The following is a 26,865-nucleotide window of genomic DNA, read 5'->3' as shown; positions in this document are numbered from 1 at the left end:
CTTACACGCGTTCTAGGTCAACAGAAGGCAAAAGACAAATCTGAGGCGCCAAGAAAAAAAAAAGCTGTTCTTTTTCCAGAAAGAGGCCTAAGTACCGTGTGCTCATTAGAGGCAGGCAGGGCTTCACTTGTCCTTTCCTAGCATACCCAGGCTGCACCTAACCTCAGCCGCCCAAGCACCAGGAGGATTTCCTAACCACCCTTTCAAACACCATCCCAGAGCTGCATGTGGGCGTCACCAGGAGACACTGCACCAGGCATTGGGATTAAATTATTTTACTGAGTAGGGGATGGGGGGGGGGGTTGCATTTTGAGCACCACTGCAAGATTACCATTTCTAAACAGTTAGTAGACCAAGTGATGTGGACAATGTGCTCGGGGAGGGTCTGCAGACTGTCCACGACGTCACAGCTGTCAGGCTGAATGGACTGGGGTCCCACAGTGTTTATGCCACAAGTCGATGGCCTTGCTCACGATAGCATCTGAGCTGTCCTGAGGAATCTGTGGAAAACAAGGAAATCCAAGTGAAATGTCTGTGTTTGTTGCTCAGGATCATCTCTCCTTCTGTGACAGACCTGTTTCCATGGAGCTTTCTCTGGTTTTGGAAGGCGATGGCAGATATGGAATGATTCAGTGCTCCTGGGGACATACTGAGTAGCTCTGGTGCCAGGTTAGTCTTTCACTGTCCACTCACCACTTGGCCCTGGACGAGGACTCAGCTGCCTAAGGTCTAGCACTGATCTCTAAACAGGGGACCAACAGCCCAAATTCACAGAGCTGTTCTCAGGGTGACAGAAGATAGCTCTTACTTGGCACATGCCTAGCACTGTTGGCCACTAATTAGTATAATAATGATGATGATTCATTTAATGAACACATACACATTCACTTATCTCTTATTATTTACCAGGCCACACTTCCCATGTTAAAGCTGGTTAATTAAAGCGGGTGGGGGGATTCTGAGTCTGCTCCATAAAGTACTCTCTGCAGGCTCAATCTCTTTACTATTTACCCAGGAGAGAATGTTCTAAGAGGGAGGAGGAGCTGGTTCACTAAGGCCTTTTTCAGCATGCACTAATAATACTTAGGCGCATTACGCATTAACCGACCCAGCTGGGAATTCACCAGCAGCAGGAAAAGGCCTAGGGAACCCCCAACAGTGCTCATTCACACTGCTTCCTGTTCCTGCTGTGCTCCCTGGGGAGGAGACTCTACCCCACCACACTCACACACCACACCACCGGGAGTGTGAGTAAGAGGCCTGCTATGCAGACCAACACCCCCCCCCCACCAAAGAGAAGGGGGGGGGCGGACAGCAATGCTGTTAAGGAAAAATAACTTTTTTTTTTTTTTGCCAGAAGTGGCATGCTTGACTGTAATCCCAGCACCCAGGAAGCAGGACCAGGAAGATTACCAAGAACTGGAGGCAGCTTGGGGTATATAGAGAGTTCCAGGCCAGCATGAGTTACAGCATAAATCACAATCTCAAATCAACAACAACAAAATGCTTTTGTAGAGTAAAAACTTGCTATTAATATAACACAATAGGAAAATCTGGCTTGCCAGGCTGCCTTCATTTCCAGATTCCAAATCCAAGGAGACAAAGCACTCACGTTTTCCAGGAACTTGGTTATCTTCTCCGCACTGTTCAACGCCATGACTTTTATTTTAAAGGTTAATAATATTTCTACTGCTACAAAAACTAGAATCTTACAGGATCCACTTACAACTTTATCCCAGACCCTACAAAACAGAGTTCACCAAATTACAAGAGTGCAAAATTGATATTACCAGATATCTCAGATTATAAAATAAAATCAAATTCCACTCATTTTAAGTACATGTTTCAGAGAACAACTGTGAAATACTCAGTGTCAACAACATGATAGATTCTAGAAAGGATAGCTTTATGTGGGAAAAGTGAAGTTCACTTAAAGCTACTGCTGTGTTTGAGTGTTCCAAATGCCTGCTGAGAAGTTGATAGTGAAGGAAAAGAAAGTCCTAACCAGGGTGTGTATCCTGCTGGGGTCATGTAATGCCAGCATGGTTAGTACACACCTCAGGACAACAAAATGTCAGGCGAAGTCATTTCATTGCCAGTGAGCCTGGAATAGGTTCTCTGAACTTATCCAAAGGCTCTTTATGAGTATGTATGCAACATGCCTGTGTTTAGGTCCACATGCACATATGTGTAAACACTTGCCAAGACTGGGTTTGATGTAGGGTAGCTCCCTCTATTGTGTTCCACTGCTATGAAACAATCCTTCCCTACACTATGAATATGTATTATTCTCATTGGTTAATAAAAAGCTGACAGGCTGGTAGTTGGGCAGAAGTTAGGAAGGAAAGCCAAACTGAGAATGCTAGGAAGAAGGAAGGCGGAGTCAGAAGATACCAGCCAGTCACCCAGGAAGCAAGACATGCTAGAGGATAGGTAGAGCACAAGCCACGTAGCAATACATAAACTAATAGAAATGGGTTAATTTAAATGTAAGAGTTAGCTAGTAACAAGCCTAAGCTATCAGCTGAGCATTTATAAATTATATTCAGCCTCTGAGTCAGTTAATTGAGAACTGGAGGGGAGGACAGGAAAACTCCAATTACATATGGTGCCCCATGTTGGGTGCCAAAAGAAGCTTTAATTTAATTAGTCTTTATCAATAAAAATCAGGAATTAAACATTGGGGTAAGAACCTAAAAGATCAGAGAACTGGGAGCAGCTACCAGTTGCTTCCTACCTCTTCTATTCCTCCATCCAGAAAGGCCATGATCCTCTCTCAGCCCTGCCTTACTATTTCCTGTATGCTATCTGTCCTCAGTCCTCCAAACCTCTATGGTCAGTAGCTAGCTCCACCCTCTGACTTCAGACAAGCTTTATTTGTCAGAACACACTCAGAATATCACACAACATTCCACTTTATTTTTTGAGATAGTCTCTCACTGAACTTCCTGCTCACCAGTTGGCTAGACTGGCTGTCTAGTGAGCACCAAGGACCTGCCTGTCTCCACAGACACCTGACAGTGCTAGGTTTACAGACACGCCATCACACCTGGCTTTGTACATGGGTGCTGGGGATCCAAACTCAAGTCTTCATCTTTATACAGCAAACAACTGTACCCGCTGAGCCCTTCCCAAGACCCAGGAGCCAGTGTCCTTGATCTACTATTACTCTAAAATAATGATTTGATAATTCCTATAACTTTTGAAGTTGGTATTAGACTCTGTATGCTAAGTTACACATTTTCTTCTAGTGCTCTCTATATACTGACTTCCTTTCTTCAAAACATCACAAGGACCTGGGTTGTGGGGCTAGAACTAAGAAATACCCTTAACATGTGTCTCAAAATGACTGGAGAAACACAGTTTGTCTCTGACAGCCTTCAGCTCTTTTGAGGATGTCATGAAATGTCTAAGAAATACGAAGGCGCCTGTCTGTCAGGAACCAACACCTGTCTAGAAAAGAAGCACGCAGGCCCACATTGTTTCAGATATCACTGCCCCACAGCAACCACACAGAGGCCCACAATCTTTGTAGACATGCATTCAACAACAAGGAGAACCACGTCACAGTTACAGAAACTGCTAGGGAATGTAGCTTTGAATCACCTTCTTGTTCTGAAACAAACTCCAATTTAAAGGGATGATCACAGAAGGGCCAGGAACTCTTTCTGACTCCAAACTGCCTGTATGCAATGGGAAAAACACGTACCTCTGTAAACTGGACTCAGGCAGGCATCCCGCGAAGCACCTTTTGAACCAGAGATCATAAGGAAGTTTGGACACCGCAGCACATGTCTTCAGGTGACTCAGCAGCCTACTATCTTCCAGATTCAAGTACTGTTCAAAGGCCTTGGGCTAAAGATTACATAGCAAAAATGATTACTCATTTCCTGTGATATAATATCACCTCACGCTGCAAACTTAGGCAGAAAAAATGTACATGCTGGATAACAGAAAGTTCTAGAAGACAAAACTTGAGAACTATCAAGTCAGTCCTAACACAACAGTTTTTGGTTAGTACTCTCAGGGTGACCACACTGGACCTGAGAGCTTTCTCGGGATGCAGGATTCTTCCTATGTGCATCCCACAGGACAATAACCAGGCAGAATGGCATGGCTGTCACCCTGGTACTGCACTAATCAGCTCAACAGCTAAAGCAGAGTCTGAAGCGAGAGTCAAATATTATGGAAAGGTGCGACAGGCCCGCGGCACTACTGGGTGATCTGGAGCAACCAATCATACAGAGATGAAAAGGGGAAAGAAAGTTGGCTGAGGTGGAGCAAACATCTAACCTCAGCGTTCAAGACTCTGAGGTACAACAAGGGTGTCTGAGGCCAGCCTGGGCCATGTAGGAGAGCCTGTCTCGAGAAGCCGAAAGTGTGGGCTAGAGAAGCTGCCCCTCTGCTGTCTAATCATGAGCACTAGAGCTCAGAGGGCAGCACCCATGTCACAGGCTAGGCATCCCATGCACGCAGCACCCATGTCACAGGCTAGGCATCCCATGCATGGCTGTAACTCCAGCTCCCAAGAGAGGCAGAGACAGGAAGATCACAAGAGCATTCTGGCTCCCAGCCAAGAAAACACAAGCCCAGGTTCAGGGAGAAAAGCTACTTCAAAGGAATAGGTGGAAAAAGATAGAGGACACCCAACCCCCTTTAATAGTATACACACACACACACACACACACACACACACACACACACACACACACTGACCATACTGGTCTGCATTGGCCTCCAGTACCAAGGAGGCTAAGACATTAGGGAGGGCCAGAGGAACAAACTCTGTACCCAACATAATATGGGTGAGAATGTTCTGGAAGAGAGAAGCAGCTCCACTTGGGAACAGCAGCTGGCTTGTCCAGCAGCCTCTCTCCCCTGAGATAACTCTAAAGACAGGGATGCAGTCAAGCTGGCCAGCTTCATCAGTATGGAACAAAGGCAGCTCCTCCTCTCTCAGGTTTGCCCTTGTAGTCACTTAAGGAAAGGCACCTTCTTTCATTGGGGTAGCCACATTTTTTTTAGGTTGGTAGCGGGGGCCTCTACCCAATGAGCTATCTACCTGTCCCTTTCTCTCCACATAAGATTGCCTGCATACATGTCTGTGAACCATGTGTGTGCCTGTTACCCACAAAACCTGTAAGACGGCATCGGAGTCCCTGAAACTGGAGTTATAGGTGGTTGTGAGCTGCCATCTGGGTGCTGGGAATCAAATGTAGGTCTTTGTCAGAGCACCAAATGCTCTTACCCACGGGGCCATCTCTCCAACCCCGCCCCCAACTCTAAATTCTTAATGAAGAAAATAAAACTGGCTTCTAAGCTCCCTGGCAGTGAGAGACCTTGTCAGAGGGCTGGACTCTGGAAAGCCTGGAAGAAACTATGACGTGGTCTCAGGGAGCAGAGCACTAGAGCAGGCCACTCACTGTCACTCAGGAGCACGCCATCTTCTTCCGTTCTTTATGCTGCAATTATCTACTCCAAATTTTTAAAAAGATTTGCTTGTTTTATTTGTGTGTGACTGTTTGCCTGTACGTATGTCAAAAGGGCATCAGAGTCTCTGAAACTGGAGTTACAGACAGTTGTGAGCTGCCACGGAATGCTGGGAACCAAATCCAGCTGTTCTGCCGCCAGACAAGTGCTCTTAACTGCTCAGCCAGCCCTCTACCGCTCCCCCACCCCCTTTAGGGCTCGGTTGGAGATGGAAGCCTGGCATGCTGGGTAAGCATTCCACCGCTGGCTCCACCCCAGACCCAGGCACTGTCACCTGCACTCTTCCCACAGCTATAAAGCAGCCTATACTTCGTGGGAACAGATCTGTTTAAGCAGATCACAAAAGTATAAAACAATGTCGGAACAAGGTGATAGAGACTTGGCTGTACCAAGAACCTACGTTCTGTGCTTTGTGGTGGAGGCTGAGGCAAGAAGATTGTAAGTTCAAAGCCAGCCTGGGCAACTTGGCAGGACTTTGTCTCAAAATAAAATGTGAAGAAGAGCTGAGGGTGTAGCAAAGCCCTGGGCTCCATTTCCAAGGCCTCTCCTTCTCTCATCCCCACCTCAGCCCCCACCTCAGACCCCCATTTCTGCTCTCAACAAACAAAAACAAAGGGCTGTAATACAGCTTAGTGACAGAGCTCTTGCCTATGATGTGTGAAGCCCCAAGATTCTGTTAAAAAAAAAAAAAAAAAAAAGGTGAATCGGTAAATAAATAAACAGTGTGAAATGTAACACTACTGATAATGAATGACACAAACAGGAGTTAGGGCAGTCACTGTGTAACCTTGGGCAATGGACTTCTCTGAGTTTCAGTGTCCTCGTCTGCAAACACGGACCTATGTGCTTAAATGAAGTAACTCATTCATAAAAGTGGTCCTGACACTCTAAGCAACATGAAGAGGAGACCAGGGTGCTGGGAGAACCCATGCTGCTATAGACAGGTACCGAGAAGTAAAGTCCACCACATCTGACATCAGTCAAAGATCAAGGCAGACAAGTCACAGCTAAGCTTCAACCCTCGGAGCATTTTAAAAAGTCAGGAGAAAAAAATACGGGGGAGGAAGGTGTTCTGTTTTTTTTCAGATAGGGTTTCATATAGCCCAGGCTGGTCTTGAACTCCTGATCCTCTGCCTTAACCTTCTGAGTGTCAGGATTATGGGTATATGTCACTACATCCAGCTAAAGAAATATGTTTTATCAATTGTGGAGTTGGCAAGAAATATATAAAGAAAATATAAAGTATGGAAAAAGAAAACACTGAGAGACATCAATGTATGAAGTTTACAATCTTTAAACAGCAAACGGGAAGAAAGTACAGTCATGATATTAATACATAAAGAATAATATGCAGAGCATATTGATGACACAAAGAAAAAAGAAAAGTCAGGTGTGGTGGAGCATGCCAAGAGGATCAGGAGTTCAAGGTCATCCTCAGGTGCATAGCAAGTTCAAGGCTAAGCTGGGCTACATGGAACCCTACCTCAAAACATACACACATTCTCTCTCTCTCTCTCTCTCTCTCTCCAAGAAAACAATAGAAATCTGTAGAGCTGATCAACTTCGTTGGCTCTCATTGCTGTGCAGACAGAGAAAGAGGGCAGAGTCCCTGCCTGAAGGACCAGACTGAGAGCCTGGTACCTGCGCAGCAGACAAGCTCAGGACCTGCTTGCCAGGTCAAGATGTAAAGCTGCCCAAACCAGGACACCCTCCACATAGACACACACACACACACACACACACACACACACACACACACACACACACACACACACACACGAGCAAGGGCCTGTTTATTGTCAGTGTGGGGCTATTAGACTTAATTACAGCAAATTCCTAAGCGGAAACACTGAGTAATTATGTAGGAAAAGCAATTCTAAATGAGGGGCTGTCGATCCTAGCTACAATCAGAATTGCCCAAGGCTTTGAGCTTTGAAACATTGGAATTCTGGGCCCCAAACAAGATACTATGATTTCATTGGTCTGGTGGAAGACGAAAGGTGATAAGAAATTTTTCAGATATCTGGTGTACTAACAGGAAGTCAGAACTGAAAGCCACTGGTTTATCTGAGTGAGCCTAGAAATTCTCCAAGTACTGAGTTACAAACAAACAAAAGGTAGGGCTCATGTAGAAGTAATTCATTTCATGTGTTCATATGTATATGTGTGTACATATGTGCATGCTGCAACAAAATGACAGGAGCCTCGAGTCCCACCCACCAGCTCTGGCTGCCCTCGCTCTGGACTTGATGCTATGTGGGAATACGGTCCTATCACTTAGGCCTTCCATACACTTGGGCAGACAGAAACCCTAACTAACAGAGGGACTGTGCTAGACAAGCCAGAGGGTCTGGACCAGGGTCAGGACTACTCTGGAGCAGGTGGGTCTGCAAGTGAGCCCACCCCCGGAGACCCGGCAGTGCTCCAACTGCAGATCCAGTGGCTGCAAAGGAGACACGGGGCCCATTCCATGGGAAACACTTTCTGGCCTTTGCAGAAAACATCTGCCAAAGCTACTCTAGAGGGTCCCCCAGCCACAGCTGCAGCAACTGGGGTAGGAGTGTCCTGACACTGCTTATTCCCAGTAACACTCCCATTCAAAAAAACAAAAATGAAAACAAAACCCATTCCTTACCAGCTGAGGTAAAGAGTCCCGGAACTTGCTGTTTAACTGCTTCACAAAGCATCGGGTGATCCAGTAACAGTCGACACTATCCTCCACCATCTCTTCCATGGCTTTAGCGATGGCCAGAAAGGCTTCATCCTCTGGCTCCTGAAAGATCAGTGAGAAAGCTCAGGAGGGAGGCGGCAGAGGGGAAGATCCGTTTCTTTCCTGATAATGTAATACTGCATCCTGAAGAGGACACATTCATAAATCAGGGAGGCATGAGAGGGCAGCGTGTCAGAAAGGAGAAGAGCAGGAGAGAGCAGGGAAGGACGGGCAGCTACAGGGCACCATGGCAGTCAGAGTGGCTGAACAGCAGCTGGCTCTCAGGTGGGGTCCGCTGCAACCACAGGCAAGGCAGGGTGTCTCTCCACCCAGCCAGTCTCCACGCTAGATCAGGGCTCCTTCAAGGGGATGCGATGACACAAACCAGTTAGGAGTTCGTGCAGGACCCAGCTTATGAATACCGGGGACTCCCAATGGGCTCACAAAACACTGCTTTCTGTGAAAGCTTCCACACACAGCTTTAGAATGCTGTTCTACCTAAAAGTTTAGCAGCCCAGAATCAGAATTTTAGGAGCAGGAGAGTGACATTTCTCAGATCTGTTCATATTCAAACATGAAAATAAACCCTCCGAATCATCTAAAACTGAACTCTATTTAGAAAGTTATTTTGTTTTCAAACATTGCCACCAACACCAAAAACCAACAAACCAACCAAACAACAACAACAACAAAAAAAAACAACAAAAAAAAACAGCCAAGAGGCAGAGGCAGGAGGATCTCTGTGAGTTCAAGGCCAGCCTAGGCTACAGAGCGAGCTCCAGGACAGCTAGGGATACATAGATAAACGCTCTCTCAAAAAAGCAAAAACAAAAACAAAAATAAACAAAAATGAAAAAAACCTTATATTTTTATCTAGGCTTTCATAGTTTGATAATTTTAAAATTAAAAGGAAATTAAGAAATACCTTTCTATTTTCCTGAGAAGCCCAAAGCTAAATCAAAATTCCTGTTTTAATAAAAAGCAGTTTAATCTTAGGCTTTCTTTCGATCTTAGCTTGTAATATCCACAAAATGCAAGGAGTCACAGAGTTAGGATTAAAGGAAATGTACTTCTCTAAACATTATCAGAGTACTGGAGGACACAAAGGATGAGAAGAAGAGAGAATCTCCAGGGACTCCACGGTCCTAGGCCTGGCCTGGGTGACCCTGCAGATGGCATGTCACTGGCTGCTCCCCGTCACTCTGACAGGTCAAGGGGATACCAATGCCCTTTGTCCAAGTGTATCCAGCTGAGCACTCACATGCTCTTACGCCCAGATAACAGTGTAAGAGGGGCTGGTTGTATAGGGAAAGGTGGGAGACACCACGTTCAGACAGCAAGAGCACCTGAGACTGCAGGGAAGGTCTGGGCTCATGGACCAGTGGGCAGGGACGAGCGGAAGGCATGCCTAGAGTCTAGAATGCTTACACTAACAGAGTCGCTAACCTTATCTGATGTGTAATTCAAGAACGCACAGCCCTTCTCGTGTATGGGCTGTAGTCCAGCTACTCCAGAAGCTAAACTAGGAGGACTGCAACGGGGCAACTTAGTAAAAGTAAAACAAAGGATGCAACTGGGTAACTTAGTAAAAGGAAATTAAAGGATGCAACTGGGTAACTTAGTAGAAGGTAAAATAAAGGATGTAGCCCAGTGGTAGAGCATTTGCCTAGCACCTAAGAGGCCAGAGATTCAGTCCCAGAACCACAGAGCTCCTGTGGTACTATCAATGTCACAGTGCTGATGCTGAGGAATAGGAAAATGAGATTGTCCTAGATGGCATTAACATTTGGGGCTCTACTGTCTTCTCACAAATGTAATGATAAGAGTGAATGGATGGCCTTCATTAGTGCTAATTTGTCACAGGAACTCTATTAACTTCCTACAAATATAATCTATATAATAAGACATATATAAAATAAGTCAATTTTTTTGAGGCAAGATCTCACTATGTGGCTGGTCTCAAACTCAAGAGCCCCCTCTCAGCCTCTGAGTACTGGGTTAGAGGTGGGTGATGTCACATCTGGTACAAAGCCTAATCTTCATTAAAAACAAATTTTGTAGATAATCAAAACTTTTGTACAAATCCTTGCTTGAAAATTTCATCCTGTTTTAGCCAAATAAATTAAACCTTCATTAAAATACCTAGACAGTTGCAATAAAGTCACCAGGAATGGCTGACAACATCGGCTGGATCATGAGCCAGAAGCAAATACCTCAGGATAATGGGAATTTTTTAATATCTGCAGCTGTCCTAGGGAAGGCTAAAATGAACTTGTAATACTGGGTTGGAATTGGACTTATCATCATGAACCCAGGATTTTGATTATAATACAGAGAGACACAGACTAATATAGAAAGGCTGAGGTATAACTCAGCAGCAGTGCACTTGTCTGGCATGCATGATGCTCTGGGTTCCACGCCCAGCAGCATCTATATTTTTACACACACACACACACACACACAGAGAGAGAGAGAGAGAGAGAGAGAGAGAGAGAGAGAGAGAGAGAGAGAATGAGAGACAGGCAGCTTGGCATGTATGAATACGTATGGATGTATATACATACTCACGCCTATTTTCTACTTTTATCTACTAAGTGAGCCTAAAAGCAAACAGCCCAGGAGACCAGAAACAAAGGTTCAGACCAGAGCTGCAGCACAGGAAGTGAGAGCCGATCCTGGAGCTTCTTTTTGTGAGAAAATGTCAGGAAACATTCAGAACAGTGAATGTATCAAACAGACACAGGCGTCGGATGAAAGGGGTCCCTATGGCCGAAGCTGGAGCCTTTTGAACATCAAAAGAAAAAATGGCAGTGAAGTATTATAGGCTCCATACATCCACAATGACATCAATAAATAAATGCAAAGGGAAACTCTTACAGATGCAGCTAACAGGTGCAGAAAGAATTCAGGAATTAGAGACTCACCATTTGGCGATCAGAGCAGTAAAAATATTTTAGGCAATAATAATAATAGGGAGGGTATTTACAAGCCCCCAAATTCCATGCAGGTGACACACACCTTTAATCCCAAGATGCAAGAGGCAGAGGCAGAGGCAGATGGAGCTCTGTGAGTTCAAGACCAGGCCAGCCTGGTCTACATCCTGAGTGCCCATCCAGCCAGGGCTACACAGTAAGACTCTTCTTCAAAAACAAAAAAAAGAAAAAAAGGAAAGGAAAGGAAAGGAAAGGAAAGGAAAGGAAAGGAAAGGAAAGGAAAGGAAAGGAAAGGAAAGGAAAGAAGGAAGGAAGGAAGGAAGGAAGGAAGGAAGGAAGGAAGGAAGGAAGGAAGGAAAATATATGTGTGTGTATGTGTATACATATATATGTGAGTATGTGTGTACACATATGTATGTAGATGTGTGCATATATTGTGCATGTATATACATATACACACACATACACATTATATATATGAAAAGCGCCCGAGTTCCTTTGCACGAGTTACTCACTAATTATGAAGAGTGAGCTCACAGGGAGGGACCTGCAGGCAGCGCCTGCACCGAGTGACCGCGGCCACCAGCACTTCTCCTGCTATCCTGTCAATAAAGCACACCCAGGCTCTAGTCATCAGGAAACATCAGGCAAATGGAGAAATCCCGAAGAGACTCATGCTCTTCAAAAGTGCCAAGGTCGGGCTGGAGAGATGGCTCAGTGGTTAAGAGCACCGACTGCTCTTCCAGAGGTCCTGAGTTCAATTCCCAGCAACCACATGGCGACTCACAACCACCTGTAACGAGATCTGGTGCCCTCTTCTGGCCTGCAGGGACACATGCAGGCAGAACGCTGTATACATAATAAATTAATAAATCTTAAAAAAAAAAAAAAAAAAAAACCATAAAAAAGTGCCAAGCTCACGGAAGAGCAAATGAGTCTGAAGACCAGTGGGCTTAGGAACAAGAATGGCAACTAAGTTGATCCAGGACTGGGTCCAGGATAAGAGCGGCATCGGAGACAAGCAGCAAGATCTCAAAAAGGCTTAACTCCTAGACCACTGTCAAAGCAGATTTGTAAGTTCTCGTCATCAAATTGCAGTTTTGTAAGGCCCAGTACCTGAGGGTTCTAGGCAGAGGTGTATGGGGGTGGTGTACTGTTTTACAACTTTCTTCTGTGTCCAAAATTACTTAGAGATGAAAGACTAATACATACACACACACACACACATATACATACATATACATACATATACATATATATATATATTATATACAATTTAAATCAAAGAATGGTCAAATGTACGAGCCAAACTTTAATAAGAAAGAGGATAATTACATAGCTGTTTTAAATGTCTCCCCAACAAAGGGAAATAGTGATTACAAAGAGAGACAGAATAACTTCCCAGTAGAAACCCAGCAGGCACTACCTCACCAAAGGATCAAAGTTACGGGTGTTCCACGAGGCAAAGCCACAGTGAGCCTCCTGACCCAGCATACTGAGGATGCATCACCCATGGGTGTCCCTGCCAAAGAGAACAGCCTGGATCGTACCAGGAGGGAGCACCGCCAGACCCGAGGTGAGGGGTTTTCTGTAAAATCACTGACCAACATCTGTCAAAAGTGTCCAGGGCATGAAAGAGAAAGACAGAGGACCGTCCAAAAGCAAAGGTGTCCACAGCAGCATGGCAACTCAGTGTAATTGACAGTCCAAAATCAAATCTGCAGCTAGACTTTTTGTTTATTTGGAATGAAGGGCATCCCTAGAACAACCAGGTGAGCAAGATTGGAGCCTGTAGGACAGACTGCGTGCTGTTACAGTGCTGACTCCCTGGCGTCACAGCTGTGCCGTGCTCACCTACAGATGCCTCGTCTCCACGAGGAACATGCTGAAGGAACGGAACCTCCGGACTCAGCCTTGCTCTCTCCTGGCTTATACAAAGAAGTATGTGTGCACAGCCAGAAATGGCAGCGCACGCCGATAATCCCAGCACCCATGTGGCAGAGGCAGGAGGATACTGAGTTGGAAGCTGGCCTGCGCTGCATACATAGCGAGACTTTGTCTTAAAAGAAGACAAGGGCTGGAGAGATAGCTCAGAGGTTAAGAGCACTGACTGCTCTTCCAGAGGTCCTGAGTTCATTTCCCAGCACCCACATGGTGGCTCACAACCATCTGTAATGAGATCCGGCGCCCTCTTCTGTGTACATAATAAATAAATAAATCTTTAAAAAAAAAAAAAAAAAAAAAAAGCCGGGCGGTGGTGGCGCACGCCTTTAATCCCAGCACTCGGGAGGCAGAGGTAGGCGGATCTCTGTGAGTTCGAGGCCAGCCTGGGCTACCAAGTGAGTTCCAGGAAAGGCGCAAAGCTACACAGAGAAACCCTGTCTCGAAAAACCAAAAAAAAAAAAAAAGTGAGGCTGGAGAGATGGCACTGGCTGCTCTTCCAGGGGACAAGGGCTTGGTTCTCAGCAGCCACACGGTAGCTCACAACCGTTTGCAACTCCAGTTCCAGGAAATCCAATGGCATGCAAGTGGTGCCTATACATGTAGGCAAAGCACCCATACACCTACCTAAAATTAAATAATTTTTTTTTTAAAGAAGGGAGGGAGGGAAGGCGGGAGGGAGAATAATGCATACATAGGGGAAAGTAGCAAAGCAGATGTCATTAAATGTTAACAACTGGAAATGTCAGTAAAAAGATAAAGACATTCTTTATCTTGGTAGTATTTCAAGTTTGAGATTATAGTCATGTATCACATAATAATGTTTTAGTCGGCCATGGACCTAAACTAGGATAATCCTCTATGATTAAACTGCCTAGTAAAGTTACAGTCATCTGAGTTTGTTTGAGCAAACAGAAATACATGATTTTGCAAATGAGCAAATGTCCAATAACACATTTCTCAGAACACATATCCATCATTAAGTAATGTGTGACTGTGCCAAAAACAAAACACATTTTTAAAGTAACTAACATTGATCATTCAGGACCATAGATCTCAGGTCCTTCATTTTGCTTTCATTTTTCTTTCTACCGACAATAGGAAACCACTGAAAGTTTCTAAGGCAAAACATTATGCAACGGAAGCTAGCAGGAATAAAGTCTTAGAGGTATGGCTCAGGGGAATTGCCTAGCATTCCTAAGGACCTAGGTTCGATCCACAGCTCTGCAAACACATTACCAGACAAAGTAAAAAGTAATTTTTAGGAAAAGGGTAGAGTTAAATGTTAAGTGAGAATGACCACTCACCAGCAGAAAAGAGGGACTTCGAGGCAACTTCCCAGACTCAAGCTGATACATGCGAAGATACACTTCAACCTGAGGGGTGGCATCATTGATGAAGCGAACTACTCTCAGGGCATGAAGGACATCAGAGTACTGATCTTTGCGATAGGCCATCACCTGGGCATGAGAGTCATGGTGTGGAGGCAAGATCCCTACAGAGAGATGGAACAGGACAAGGGCAAATGCTGAGACACCACCCAAATCCCTCCTCCAGTGAAAAGAATCCTGTGAGACGCAGTCCACACAGTTGAGACTCACAAATAATGACCATGTAGATTCCCTTTCAGAGAGTCCCACTCTAACTCTCTTAAATGTTAAAGCTTTGCAAGATGCTGCAGCACTGAGATTAGGAGGAAATGAGATGGCAGCACAAAAGCCTTTGAACAAACATGTGACATGATTTCAAGACAAGAACCACAGCGACTGTAATAGCAGTTTACTCAGCTCATGGCTAGCAGCTGAGGTTACCTGTAGCTCCTGGGACCTCTCCCCACTTCTGGCACATGGCTTCCTACATCTCAGACAATGTGCTGAATCCTTTTCTCCCTCAATTAATGAGAAAACTTATCCACAGAATATCCTATCACTGAGGGAAAAAAAGCCCATGGTCTTCATCAATAAGGTCATCTCACATTACATTTCTGTGACACTTTATGATCATTACTTAACTATGCTGATGGCTCATTAGGCTTTAGAATACATCATATGTTCGTGTGTGTGTGTGTGTGTGTGTGTGTGTGTGTGTGTGTGTGTGTGTGTGAATGAAGAGAACAACTTTGTGGAGTCAGTTCTCTCCTTCCATCTTTACATGGATGGTTCTGGGGAATGAACTCAGGCTGCCAAGCTTGTGCATTTTCACTCATGGGGTCATCTCATTGACCTCCCTCTTTATTTATTTATTGTTTTTTATAAGTAAATGGCATAGTGAAAACAGTGGGAGATGACTGGCCAGGTCTTCAGTGACACTGAGCTCCGGTCTCAGCTCTGCCATTACCAGGACTATCACCAGTGTTTCAGTCTATCACAAATGTGGGCATTTGTGTCCTCATCTAGCGGAGGCAGGAAGTGGGAGAGACGAGCCCGACACCAAATGTTTCCTGAAGAATCAGAGCCCCAAGCACTGGCATAAGAAAATGGGTTGTGGGAGCTGGAGAGACGGCTCAGTGATTAAGAGCACTGACTGTTCTCCCAGAGGATCCAGGTCAGAGGATCCAGGTTCAATTCCCAGCACATATATGGCGGCTCACAACTGTCTGTTACTACAGTTCCAGGGGACCCGACACCCTTACACAGGCAAAACACCAATGCACAATAAAGAAAATGGATTGCAGAATGGTAACAATGCCTTGCTAAGGCTCAGTTTTAGTGTAAGCTATTTTTTCACTTTATTGATTCCAGCCCCATTAATGTAATGAGGCTGGACAGAGTCAGAGACTCTGGGGTCAAGACACTGGGCTAGAGGCCTAACTACAATTCACTGACTTGAAGATCTGTGGCAATTCCCTTTCTCCTGCGCCTCATCTTCTACCCCCATGAAAATCAGATAATATCACCTACTTCTACAAGCTGCTGAGAGGAATCCATAAAGCACTCAGAAGAGCAGCTGGCACATGCCTGTCAGGCAGTTCAGTTGACTGGGACTCCCTTTTGATGCAAAACCCCACAGACCAATTATCCTAAAGAATGTTCCAGGAAATAGCAGTTAGGCAAACTCAACAATCCCCGGCCATAAAGCACACTTAAGTGCCCCTTCCTGATGTAAACTCAGTGTGTCTTCCGGGCTCTGTGCCAGCTTCTCAGAGAAGTCAAGGGAACACACTTCCATGTCCTCCCCATCTGCCTACACCACAGAGCTATAGTTGGACCTACCACAGGCAGCACAATGTCAAGCAACAGACCGGGGTCTAAGAGTTCATCCCCAAAGCTCTCTCGGACATTTCCCTAAAATGGTACCAGAGAGGAAGCATCCCCAGAGCCCAAAGCAACCCAGCTTGGGCTCCGAAGAGTCCTTTCTACTGTGACAACTCTGCATTTCCTGCCTCTAACTACGGCAGGAAAACAGCAGAGGCCCAGATGATAAAGAAGGTAAGAAAAACCAAGGTGAAAAGCCAGTTGGGCCTTGGCACTCAGGAAATGTCACAGACACAACATTTCTCATTAATAAGACGCACAGGACGCCCAGAAGAAATGGACACGGATGATAACTGCCTAAAGCCGCACCCTTAGAAGGAATTTGTTTTGCTGACTATATATAGAGTCTTTACGTAAAACTCAAGGGGAAAATGCTTTGGCTTTGAGGAAAACTTAAACAGTTATGAATTCTGCAGATGGTCAGCACACACACCCAACCAGACATGAAGGAGCGCACCAACGCTGCCAAGATGTTCAACCGAAAGCTATCATGGTGTACTTTCTAGAATAGCTTGCATTCCCTTGTGATCTCCATACTGCATGGCCAGACTGACAGCTACAGACTTCTCAGGCTGTGTAAATACACTACAAAAGGAGCCCGTGGTCTGTTATCTAACTCCACCCGACTCCTGTCCTCCAAATGAGCTCTGCAAACATAGGCTTTCATTTCTTGTCTGTCACAGGCATTAGGCAAGATTTTTTAGGCTCCTAGGGTGTGTGTCCATCTAGGATAGTTAAGACTTCCCTCGGAATTCTAGAATTACTGTACACAGTTTCTATAAACTATTTGACTTGGTGATGGAACCCACCGATGCCCAATAAATAGCAATGGTTCATCTTCTGTATAAAGCTCCATACTTAACCCCATCCTAGTTAGTAAACCCCAGCTGTTTAAAGAAGAAATGGAGGGTGATAATGAATGGGGATTAGATGCTCCATCAGGCTCAGCAATGGTGGTGAAAATCCTGGGCTCAAAGGGATGCTGTGAGCTAGCTGCTTATGGCAGACACAGATCCAGTTCTCCTTCTTACTTCGACACCCAGCTCTGGAATTCACTCACAGAAATAGGCAGGGAAAAAAACAAAACAAAACAAAAAACCCTGATCCTACTTTTTTTTAAAAAAAATCTGTCATATAATTTTTATTTCAAAAGATAAATGGGCATTTATATACCTCAGTAAGAGACTGATTCAATTAACTTTGGCACAGACCAATGAATAAACACCTGATTCTCTGGGAACACCATTGAGGAAGCTGTTTTAGAACTTACTCTCTGACCATTTTACTCTCCATACTCATGCACTTAAACAAATCACATTCTCAAATCCTTTGTCAATATGTCTCCTCTTGTGGGGACAGGAGTGTCCCGTTTTGTGGCTAAGGTTTTCCTGAGACTCACAGTCCAGCCCAAGGCCTCAAGCTCTAAGACCCTCAAAGGGTTAGGGATCCAGACCCTCACCACTAAGCCTGGCTAGTTCCTTAGCATCAGGACCTCATACCTCTACCACCGAGAGTCCAGAGTACAAGGCACTCTTAAGTAAAACCTAAAAGTAACTTAGCTCCAGATGTCTCTGGACAGATACAGAACTGGAGCCCACCGTGGTCTTCCTCCTGGTTACCCAGATGACAGCAAAGATGGCCAGTTCTCCTTTATCCCAGCCCAATGTCATCACTTTTGCAGATGATGTCCACACGTACCCACCAGACACCCGAGTGCACAAAGGCTTTATTTCAGGAACAAATATTATCTTCTCTACTGCCACTAATAAGCAGACACTCCAAGAGTAATTGTTAGTATAATTCTGCTGAAGTTGCTATCCTAAAGGCTTTTACAGTAAGCAGTAATTGGCCCTTCTGGACAAGACCTAAAAGTCAGCAAAGAATCTAAGCAAGTCCTCCTCTTCTGACTGTAAGATGACAAAGGATCCCATTCAATACCTTTGAAACTGAATCCCCACTCCCAGGCCTCATACCTAGAAGCACCTTCCAGACCAATGCGCGGTACATGGATGGGAGAGGGAACCTCTGGCTAAAGGTGCAAAGCTTCTCAATGTCTAAAGGAAGAAAAAGAACAATTAGAAATGTCCCATGGGCTCACAGCACCTGAAAGTGCAGTTCCACTTCTCCAAACGGAAAGTCTAGTTCAGACATACCTTCAGGAGAAATCCACTGCATGACCAGCAAACCTGGGAGAGGCCACAGTGGTCTCCTGGCTAGCCCACATCTCCTACCAACTAAGCTATCTAAAGCAGCCTGCTGCAGCACAGGATTTTGCATCTCCTACTACACCCCCTCCAACAGCAGCAGTTCTTACCAAACACAGAATTGGGTGGGGATACAGTGTTGCTCAGTGGTAGAGCACATCTCAGCATGTGCTAGGTCCTGAGTTCCATTCCCAGCTCTGCCAACAACAAGTACTTCATACAACTTAAGTTTTTATACTATGGTTCTGTTTTACTGTAACAGTATACTTTATTACTGTTGGCTTATGATAAACTAAATGTTAATGTGTAATGAAGAATTATCTTCCACAAAAGAAAAACCATAACTGGAGTTTTTGCAGAGTTTACCTAAAAAATCATAGTGATACATCTAGAAACTGAGAGGAAATATATAGGCTTAATTTTTTTAAAAAAAAAAAATAGTATTGAGTTCTTTTTAAAGGTGGGAGTGTCTTACTATGTATCCCCTGGCTGTCCTGGAACTTTCCATGCACACCAGGCTGCCCTTGGACTCATAGATTGGTCTGCCTCTGCCTCTTGAGTGCTGCAGTCAAAGTTTTGCATCACTTACAAACACATGCTGCAGTGTTTGTAAGAAGCTTTGCAAACCTTTCACCTCTCACTGAATTTGAAAAATCTTCAACTTTTATCAAATTATACCACTCTGATGTGTCCCTTCACCAAAAACTACAGCCAAGCAATAAGTACTGCTTTGAGTCCATTAAGGTAATATTTACTTGGTAATACCCACCAGGTCTGATGAGAACCAATAAGCTGGAGCAGATAAGACTCACCCAAAGGGTCATCTTTCAGGAGGATTTCCAGTGATTTCTTTTCTTCAACTCCACGAAACCCAACTTTCTCATAGTAGACTGATCGAAAGTTTCTCTGAGAATCATCACTCATATTTCATTCTTAGAGGGAGGTTTTTTTTTAGTGTGCCTAAAACCAAAGAAAAATTGGGAAAGCATTAAGTGATTTTTCTCTGCCTTTTCAATAAATCAAATATGAAAAATTGCCTGCCCCTAAGCAAAGAGCATTAAATCTTTGAATTCACACAACTCTAATCCCACCTTCCTCATGCATCTTGATCAAAAACAAGATAGGAGTCAGCTGTCATCCAAGCTACTAAAAAAGGTGATGTAGAATGTAGGGACTAGGGCTCATTCTTTATTTAAGAGAGCCCTTAGCACAATGACATATCTTGTAGCCATTATAAACTTGTGAATAGAAAAGATGAGTGAAAAATAGGCAAGTTATGTTATGTAAAAGGGACTAAATAAGGGTATGAATTCTGATTCTGCATCCAGGATCTCACAACTAGGATCTCACTAAGTAGCCCAGGCTGGCCTCAAACTCAGAGATCTGTGCCTCTGACTCCTGAGTTCTGAGATAAGATGTGTGGGCTACCACTCTTGGCTCAAGAAAAGCAATTTTTTTTAACATAAGAGGAATCCAAAATATTAGCAACAGTTATCTTCAGGTAGGAGTCTAGTGACTTTCATTTTCTTTGTTTTCCTTAGCTGTGCTTTCTAAACGGGCATTTGGGGAAATGGGGGGCGGGGGGAAGTCCTCCACTTATTTTTTTCTTCCACTGTAAACACAATTCTGCCAAATGTAATTATCAAAATTCAAAACCTCCAACAGATAAACAGCATTAAAGTATAACCAGAAGACAGTCAGGAATGTAGACAGATGACAAGTGACAGACACACCACAGTCAATGGAAGGCAGAACACCGAGGTAAAACCCGGCATGAGCATTCAAATCATCTCAGAGGCCCATCATTCCTCCAGAACAGTCTTCGTGATACAGATGGCAAACCAAAAAAGATCGAACTAGGTTAGTTAGTGAGTGAGGCATTAAAGATGCAAACATTCTTCCAAAGAACACAGTCTTCAGCTACTAAATGCCCCCGAGACGTCCCCAATGACCAGGGGAGGATGGACTTCTTCTTTGGGTCGGGAAGATACCATCTGAACAGATTCTGTCATGGGAAGGATTATAATTCATTTTTGAAAAAGCAATTTAGAATTGCTTTTAAAAAGTTCCACGCTCTCCTGATAGCTGTTTTTAAAAATCTAAAGCATTAAAATGCAAACTCTGGACTTTGTTTTTTTTAAGCATTCGTGGCCCCTGTGGTCTGCGGACAGCCTTTCTGAGACTGCACTATGATGGCAAAGGCGTCGCCCTGAAGGACATGCTGCCAATTCCTGCCCAGGTGCCTCCACCTGCGGGTAAGGTGCCGGCACCCGGTGAAGCCCCAGACCCCGCTCTCCCGGCTATGTACGCTTCACCTCTGTACGCAAACACACCGGGGTTCAGACTAAGAGATCTGGGGAGGCAGCGGAGAGCAGGCCGGGCGCGCTGAACCACAGGCGGACAAGCGGAACCACAAGCGCCGGGGCGGAGCGAGCGAGGGGAGCGATGCCGCGGGACACCCACACCCGCTCCCGCCTTCCCGGGGGCAGCTCGCCCAGCGCTGCTGCTAAGTCCCGCCGCCGGACGTGACGTCGCACCGAGTGCGCGTGCGCAGAGGGCATCTGCAGGAAGCCCCACCCACACCCGGGCACTGAAGCGGTAAAGCTGGCAAGAGCTGAGCGGGCGGAAGCTCTGTGCGCCCTTGTGTTTCAACGTCTGCCCGTCTCACTTTCAGGCATTTACTCTTGATGCCCAGGGGTCTAGCGATCGCCTCTCCCTCCGTCCGGCCATGCGTGCTTAGGGTGCTCTTCTTTCTCCGGCCGCAGTGGTCCTACCCTATGGGGACCGGGATCCCGGGATCCCACAGGCAGTGTTTGTTCCCCTTCGCTGGATGGAGAATCGGAGATAAGCCTTTGGTTGTTGATAGCACTGCACTGCTTCTCCCAAACGTTCAGTGTCCATGGGGGGGGCGGGGGGGGGACGGAGGGGAGGGGTGTAATGTCCTCATCTATTAAAAGCTCAGTGATGGGGCGGGAGAGGTGGCTCAGCGGTTGAGAGCACTTACTGCTCTTGCAGAGGAACGGGGTTCTAGTCCCAGCACTCACGGGGTGGCTCACAACCATCCTTAACTCCAGATCCAGGAAATCCAAAGTCCCCTTGCTTCTGCCAGTACTAGGCACGCATATGATGCACATGCGGGTACCCAGACAAAATATCCATTCATATAAATGTTTAAAAATTAAAAACAAGGCCGGGCGGTGGTGGCGCACGCCTTTAATCCCAGCACTCGGGAGGCAGAGGCAGGCGGATCTCTGTGAGTTCGAGGCCAGCCTGGGCTACCAAGTGAGTTCCAGGAAAGGCGCAAAGCTACACAAGAGAAACTCTGTCTCGAAAAACCAAAAAAAAAAAAAAAAATTAAAAACAAAACTTAGTGGTTGCGCAATGACCAAGGGAAGATAAGCAACGCTGTTTATTCAGCGCTTACTATGCGGGGGCGGGCTGGGGGTTGCCTGCACTTGCCTTTTGGCCTAGTGTGCAGCCAATAGAGGCTGCTTGCCAGGGGAAGCTGAGAGCCGCGGGACAGAGGTGGAGGATCCTATGTGATCTGTCTTGGAAAGCATATTCTTTGGCCTTCCCCAGTTTGGCAGTGAGTTGCAGGGACTAAATTAGGGAAATATGAAGATCCAGCTGTCCCAGACATGCTACTGTTTAGCTTCTTGGATTGTTAGCCACAGTCTGGCTTCCTAGACTGTTTTAGAAAAGGAGCTATTTTTCTGTGCAAGTTGTGGGTCACATTCTGTTTTAGGTATGGTCAGGCCATTGTCTTTGTGTAGCCAACTTCTCAGTTAAAATATCAAAATGAGTGCTGGAGAGATGGCTCAGTGGTTAAGAGCACTGGCAGCTCTTCCAGAGTCCTTGGTTCAATTTTCAGAGTCCTAGCACCCTTATGATTGCTCACAACCATCTCTAACTCTAGTTCCAGAGGACGGAGTGCCCTCTTTAGCTTCCATGGACATCAGGCAAAACACCTATCAAATAGTAATAATTGTTATAATTTTTAAAACGGCGAGAAGGAGTCACACCGTACAACGGCCCACGTGGGAGGTTTATTGAAGGAGGAGAGAGAATGGGAAGAGAAGGGGGCAGAGACCGGCCCCTAGGCAGAGCTAAGGAAGAGAAAGAGAAGAGACAGGAGGTGGGCAAGGCCCACCTTTTATAAAGAAACAGCGAATGTGCGCAGGGGGTGCTTTTATTGGTTGCAGCTGAGGATATATCCTGTCAGGATTCTAAGGGGCAGGCCAGTACAGATGCCTAAATGCTAACATTAATAATAGTAATGATGATAATAATAATAATAATAATAATAAGAAGAAGAAGAAGAAGAAGAAGAAGAAGAAGAAGAAGAAGAATGCATGTATATAAGAAAATAAATGCAGTTAAATTGAATACAATGTTTGAACTGAAAACAAACTTGAATTCATCATTAGATTTAACAGATATAGTATACTCTTTAAATATTAAAATAAATTAACACTTTCAGTTTCTGTGTTTTCTTCATAGCTCTGTAGGCTCAGAAGTACAGCAATGCCTGAGAAGGTTTAAGCCACTGTGGTTTTAAAAAAATCTTCCAGAGAAAAGATGGTTCAGGGATGTGCCCTGTCAACTTAACAGCCAAAACCTTAACAGACTGCCACGATACAGCTCAAACTGGAAAGTTAGAAATCAAATCAGATGTACGCGTAAGGTGCACCGTGTGTAAGATGGGTGTCAAATTTTAAAATGAAGGCACGTGTGGTGATTGGCCCACAAGTGTGCTACTCCCGACTACCAGCATCTTCACTTCCTGAATCCTGGGGTACTCAGCCTGGCTGAAGCAGCCCTTCAGGGGTGCCTTACTCCAGCACTGTATTCACTTCATCCAAACCTGAAGCAAGTCATGACCTACGCAATCTCCTTTTTCTTACCTCTGACACAGAGCTATTAGTGAGGCAGCCACCAGAAAAGTGGAAGGGTTAGTGAGAGATGTGGCATGTGAGACAAAAGGGTGTGTGTGGTGGCCACTGACGAGCTGAGTATTTGGAGGCTTCTGAAGGAGATGAACTTTAAAGCTGTTTTCTGTTTTTGCACGATGACCTTTTAAAAAGGCCTCATATCATCGCTCCACCCTTTACTCAAAAGTAAACACCGAAATCCTCACAGTGGTATCTAAAGCTTTTCCTAGAGTCCCTCTTCTGTTACTAGTCATCCTGCCTTAGGGCCTTCGGGCCTTCTCAAGTTAGTTCCTCTGTGCCAGACCGTTTCAGAAAACCATGATCTAGCTCATCACCTCAGTCTTTTCTGGTTTTCCGAGACAGGTTTTCTTTGTGTAATAGCCATGGATGTCCTGGAACTCGCTTTGTAGACCAGGCTGGCCTCGAACTCACAGAGATCCACCTGCCTGGGACTAGAGGCTTGGGTCACCACACCATGACTGCCTCAGTCTTGTTTGGATGTCCCCACCCTGAGGTGACTCCCTTAACCTGCTATCTTTACCCGAGTCTCTGTCCTCCTGTACCTGTTCCGATTTTCTTTCCACAGCTCTCTTTATTGTCTGACACTATATTTAATTTATTAGGCTGTATCCCCCCACCCCACCCCACCCCCATCAGAATAACAGTTCCACAAGGTCAGGAACCTATGCTTTGCTAACAACGTCCTGTGAACAGTGCCTGGCATACCGGAAGTGCTTACTGTGGATACTTGGCGACTGACAGGGGTCCTGCACAATGAATCGGTGGTCACTCTTTATTAAAGTGTATTTGGGCCATGAGCTGTTAAAGTCCTTGCTAGTCATCTTACTCCTGCTACAACACAGGTTTAAGCAGCCCTTCAAAGATGGCTACCTTGAGCTGTATTTCCTTCATCTAAACCTATGGGGGTTTTTGTTTGTTTGTTTTTGTTTTTTCAAGACAGGGTTTCTCTGAGTCATTCTGGCTGTCCTGGAACTTGCTCTGTAGGCAAGCTGGCCTTGAACTCACAGAACTCCTCTGCCTCATCTAAACCTATGGTTATGGCTGAGATGTCCTTAGGGAAGCCTTAGCACTGGAACAGTGAATGTCAGGACCTGGGAAAGAAATGCATAATCTTCAGTGTCATGACGAGTAAAGCAGACAGGCAATACAGTCTGTGTAATTTAATTGGAATAAAAAATATTGATTTTGAGCAGCAACTCATAGTAATAAATAAAATATTATCAAACCATGAAGATTGCTATTATAGTTTAAATTAAGGCTGTTGTCTGGAGATGGGTATGTTAAAGGCTTGGTTCCCTGCTTGGTGCTATTGGAAAGTGCTGGAAACATTTAGGGTTACTGGGGGTATCTCCTCCATGGCCACTTTGGTGCAAAAGTAACTGAACCGAACTGTAAGCTAAAATAAGCCTTCCCTTTTCTGAAAGTTCATTTATCTCGTGGCCTTGCTGCAGTAACAGAAAGAGGACAACACACGTGTTGACTCTGTGACCTCAGATAACTTGTGAGTCAACTCTATGACCATCTGGAGACAGTCGATCCTGGATGATCAAAAAGGTTCATTTTCCACCTTTGTTTTTGTTGTCTGCCAGAAAACTGGATCTGCGGCTCTGGTTTAACTCAGTCCAATAGGCAGAACCTGTAGTAGCTCTTTCTTGAGCCCACAAATAATGACATGGAGACTTATTATTAATTAAAAGCTCAGCCTTAATTTAGGCTTGTTCCTAACTAGTTCTTATAACTTAAATTAACCCATTTTTTTTATATCTACATTCTTCCATGGGGCTTGTTACCTCATCTCTGTACCTGCCCGTGCTGCTTCCTCCCAGGCTGGCTGACAACCCTGCCTTCTTCTTCCCAGAGTTCTCCCTCTGTCTGGAAGTCCCGCCTATACCCTCCTTTCTAGCTATTGGCTGTTTAGCTTTTTATTACACCAACCACAGCAATACATCTTCACATATTGTACAAACATCCCCACAACAAGAATAAGTTTGTCATTGTAAATATGGCAATTCTTCTGGTCATGGAACTGGCATTCTCTAGGGGACTGTTGCTCATAGTGCTTGCAGATCCTGTGTGCCTGGCCCAAACTATGGATTTTAGACTCATCATGATGGTTAATATTGTCTACTCAGCAGGACCTAGATCAACTAGGAGACTAACCCCTGCCTGGCTCTATCTGTAGGAGTTTCTAGATTAGGTTCATTGAGGCAGGGAGACTTATCCTAACTGTAGGTGGCCCATTCCATGGGCCTGTGTCCCAGGTTGGTGCCATGGTTTAAATGTGAAATGCCCCTCATCACTTATATTTGAATACTTGGTCCTCTTGCTGCTGTTTGGGACGGTTGTGGAACCTTTAAAAGGTGGAATGTTGCTGGAGGAAGTGGGTCACTGGGGTCAGGCACTGAGTTCCTGTTTATACTCCACTCCTGACTAGATCCAGTGTGACCAGCACCTCCTGCCACCATGCCTCTCCTGTTTTGATGGGGTGTTGGGGATGTCTTTCTGTATGCTGTGAATATATGTTGTTCCCACTGGTTAATAAATAAGCTGCCTTGGCCTATGGCAAGGCAGCTTAGAGGCAGGCGGAAAAATCTAAGCAGATATACAGGAAGAAGAAAGGCGGGGTCGGAGAGACGCCAGCCTGCCACCCAAGGAACACCATGCCAGCAGACTGGTAAGCCACTGGCAAAACATAGATTAATAGAAATGGGTTAACTTAAGATATAAGAGCTAGCTAGCAAGAGGCCTGCCATAGACCATACAGTTTGTAAATAATATTAAGCCTCTGAGTGATTATTTTATAAGTGGCTGCGGGACCAGAGGAACTCTGGAGCAGAGAACCTTCTGGCTACACTGCCCTCAAATTGTAAGCCACAATAAGCACTCTGCTCTTCTTCCCTTGAGTTCTTGTCAGGTATTTTTATCACAGCAGCAAGACAAGGACCTAACATAGCTGCAGTGAGACAGTGTCCCCTTAAGTGGTTAGGAACATACTAGAGAGAGAGCTGTGACTGGGCTGGATAGTAAAGAACTGTTAAGGCTGTGAGTGCAGTTCAGTGGCGAAGTCACAGGCTGTGCTGGATAAGTTTAGGTCAACTTGACACAAGCTAGAGTTATCTGAAAGGAAGGAACCTCAACTGAGAAAATACCTCTGTAAGATGCAGCTGTAGGGCATTTTCTTAATTAATGATTGATGGGAAGGGTCCAGCCCATTTTAGGTGGTGCTATCCCTGGGCTGGTGGTCCTGGGTTCTATAAGAAAGCAGGCTGAACAAGTCAATGGGGAACAAGTCAGTAAGCAGCACCCCTCCATGGCCTCTGAATCAGCTCCTACCTCCAGGTTCCTGTCCTGCTTGAGTTTCTGTTCTGACTTCCTTCAATG

At 45.2% G+C, this 26,865-nt stretch overlaps 1 protein-coding gene across 2 annotated transcripts; it reads right to left on the bottom strand.

Moving 5' to 3' along the window:
* Positions 1–259: 259 nt before the first annotated feature.
* On the bottom strand, positions 260–21,056 carry LOC114692095 (TBC1 domain family member 7). 2 transcript variants are annotated; one of them, XM_028867739.2, is made up of 8 exons: positions 20,848–21,056; positions 19,345–19,492; positions 18,302–18,382; positions 14,382–14,569; positions 8,126–8,263; positions 3,710–3,855; positions 1,613–1,742; positions 260–500 (listed from the first exon to the last, which is right to left on the bottom strand). In XM_028867739.2, the coding sequence occupies exons 2-8, from the start codon at positions 19,454–19,456 to the stop codon at positions 414–416; spliced, it is 882 nt and encodes a 293-aa protein (XP_028723572.1). In that variant the 5' UTR covers positions 19,457–19,492; positions 20,848–21,056; the 3' UTR covers positions 260–413. The 2 variants fall into 2 exon arrangements, with proteins under 2 accessions (XP_028723572.1, XP_028723571.1); XM_028867738.2 differs by having other exon boundaries at positions 20,866–21,056.
* Between the last annotated feature and the right edge of the window lie 5,809 nt (positions 21,057–26,865).

This window comes from Peromyscus leucopus, chromosome 5 (genome assembly GCF_004664715.2).
Source record: "Peromyscus leucopus breed LL Stock chromosome 5, UCI_PerLeu_2.1, whole genome shotgun sequence".
NCBI lineage: Eukaryota > Metazoa > Chordata > Mammalia > Rodentia > Cricetidae > Peromyscus > Peromyscus leucopus.
Note: the sequence above shows the minus strand (reverse complement) of the source record. Positions and strands in the feature narration are given on the sequence as shown.

Excerpts from the sequence above, each read along its gene's own strand:
- LOC114692095 (XM_028867739.2), bottom strand. The coding sequence starts at position 19,456 with ATGAGTGATGATTCTCAGAGAAACTTTCGATCAGTCTACTATGAGAAA. Across the intron at positions 18,383-19,344 it reads CCTGAAAGATGACCCTTTGG|ACATTGAGAAGCTTTGCACC; the intron begins GTGAGTCTTATC and ends TTCTTCCTTTAG. Across the intron at positions 8,264-14,381 it reads GAAGTCCCTCTTTTCTGCTG|GAGCCAGAGGATGAAGCCTT; the intron begins GTGAGTGGTCAT and ends CTGATCTTTCAG.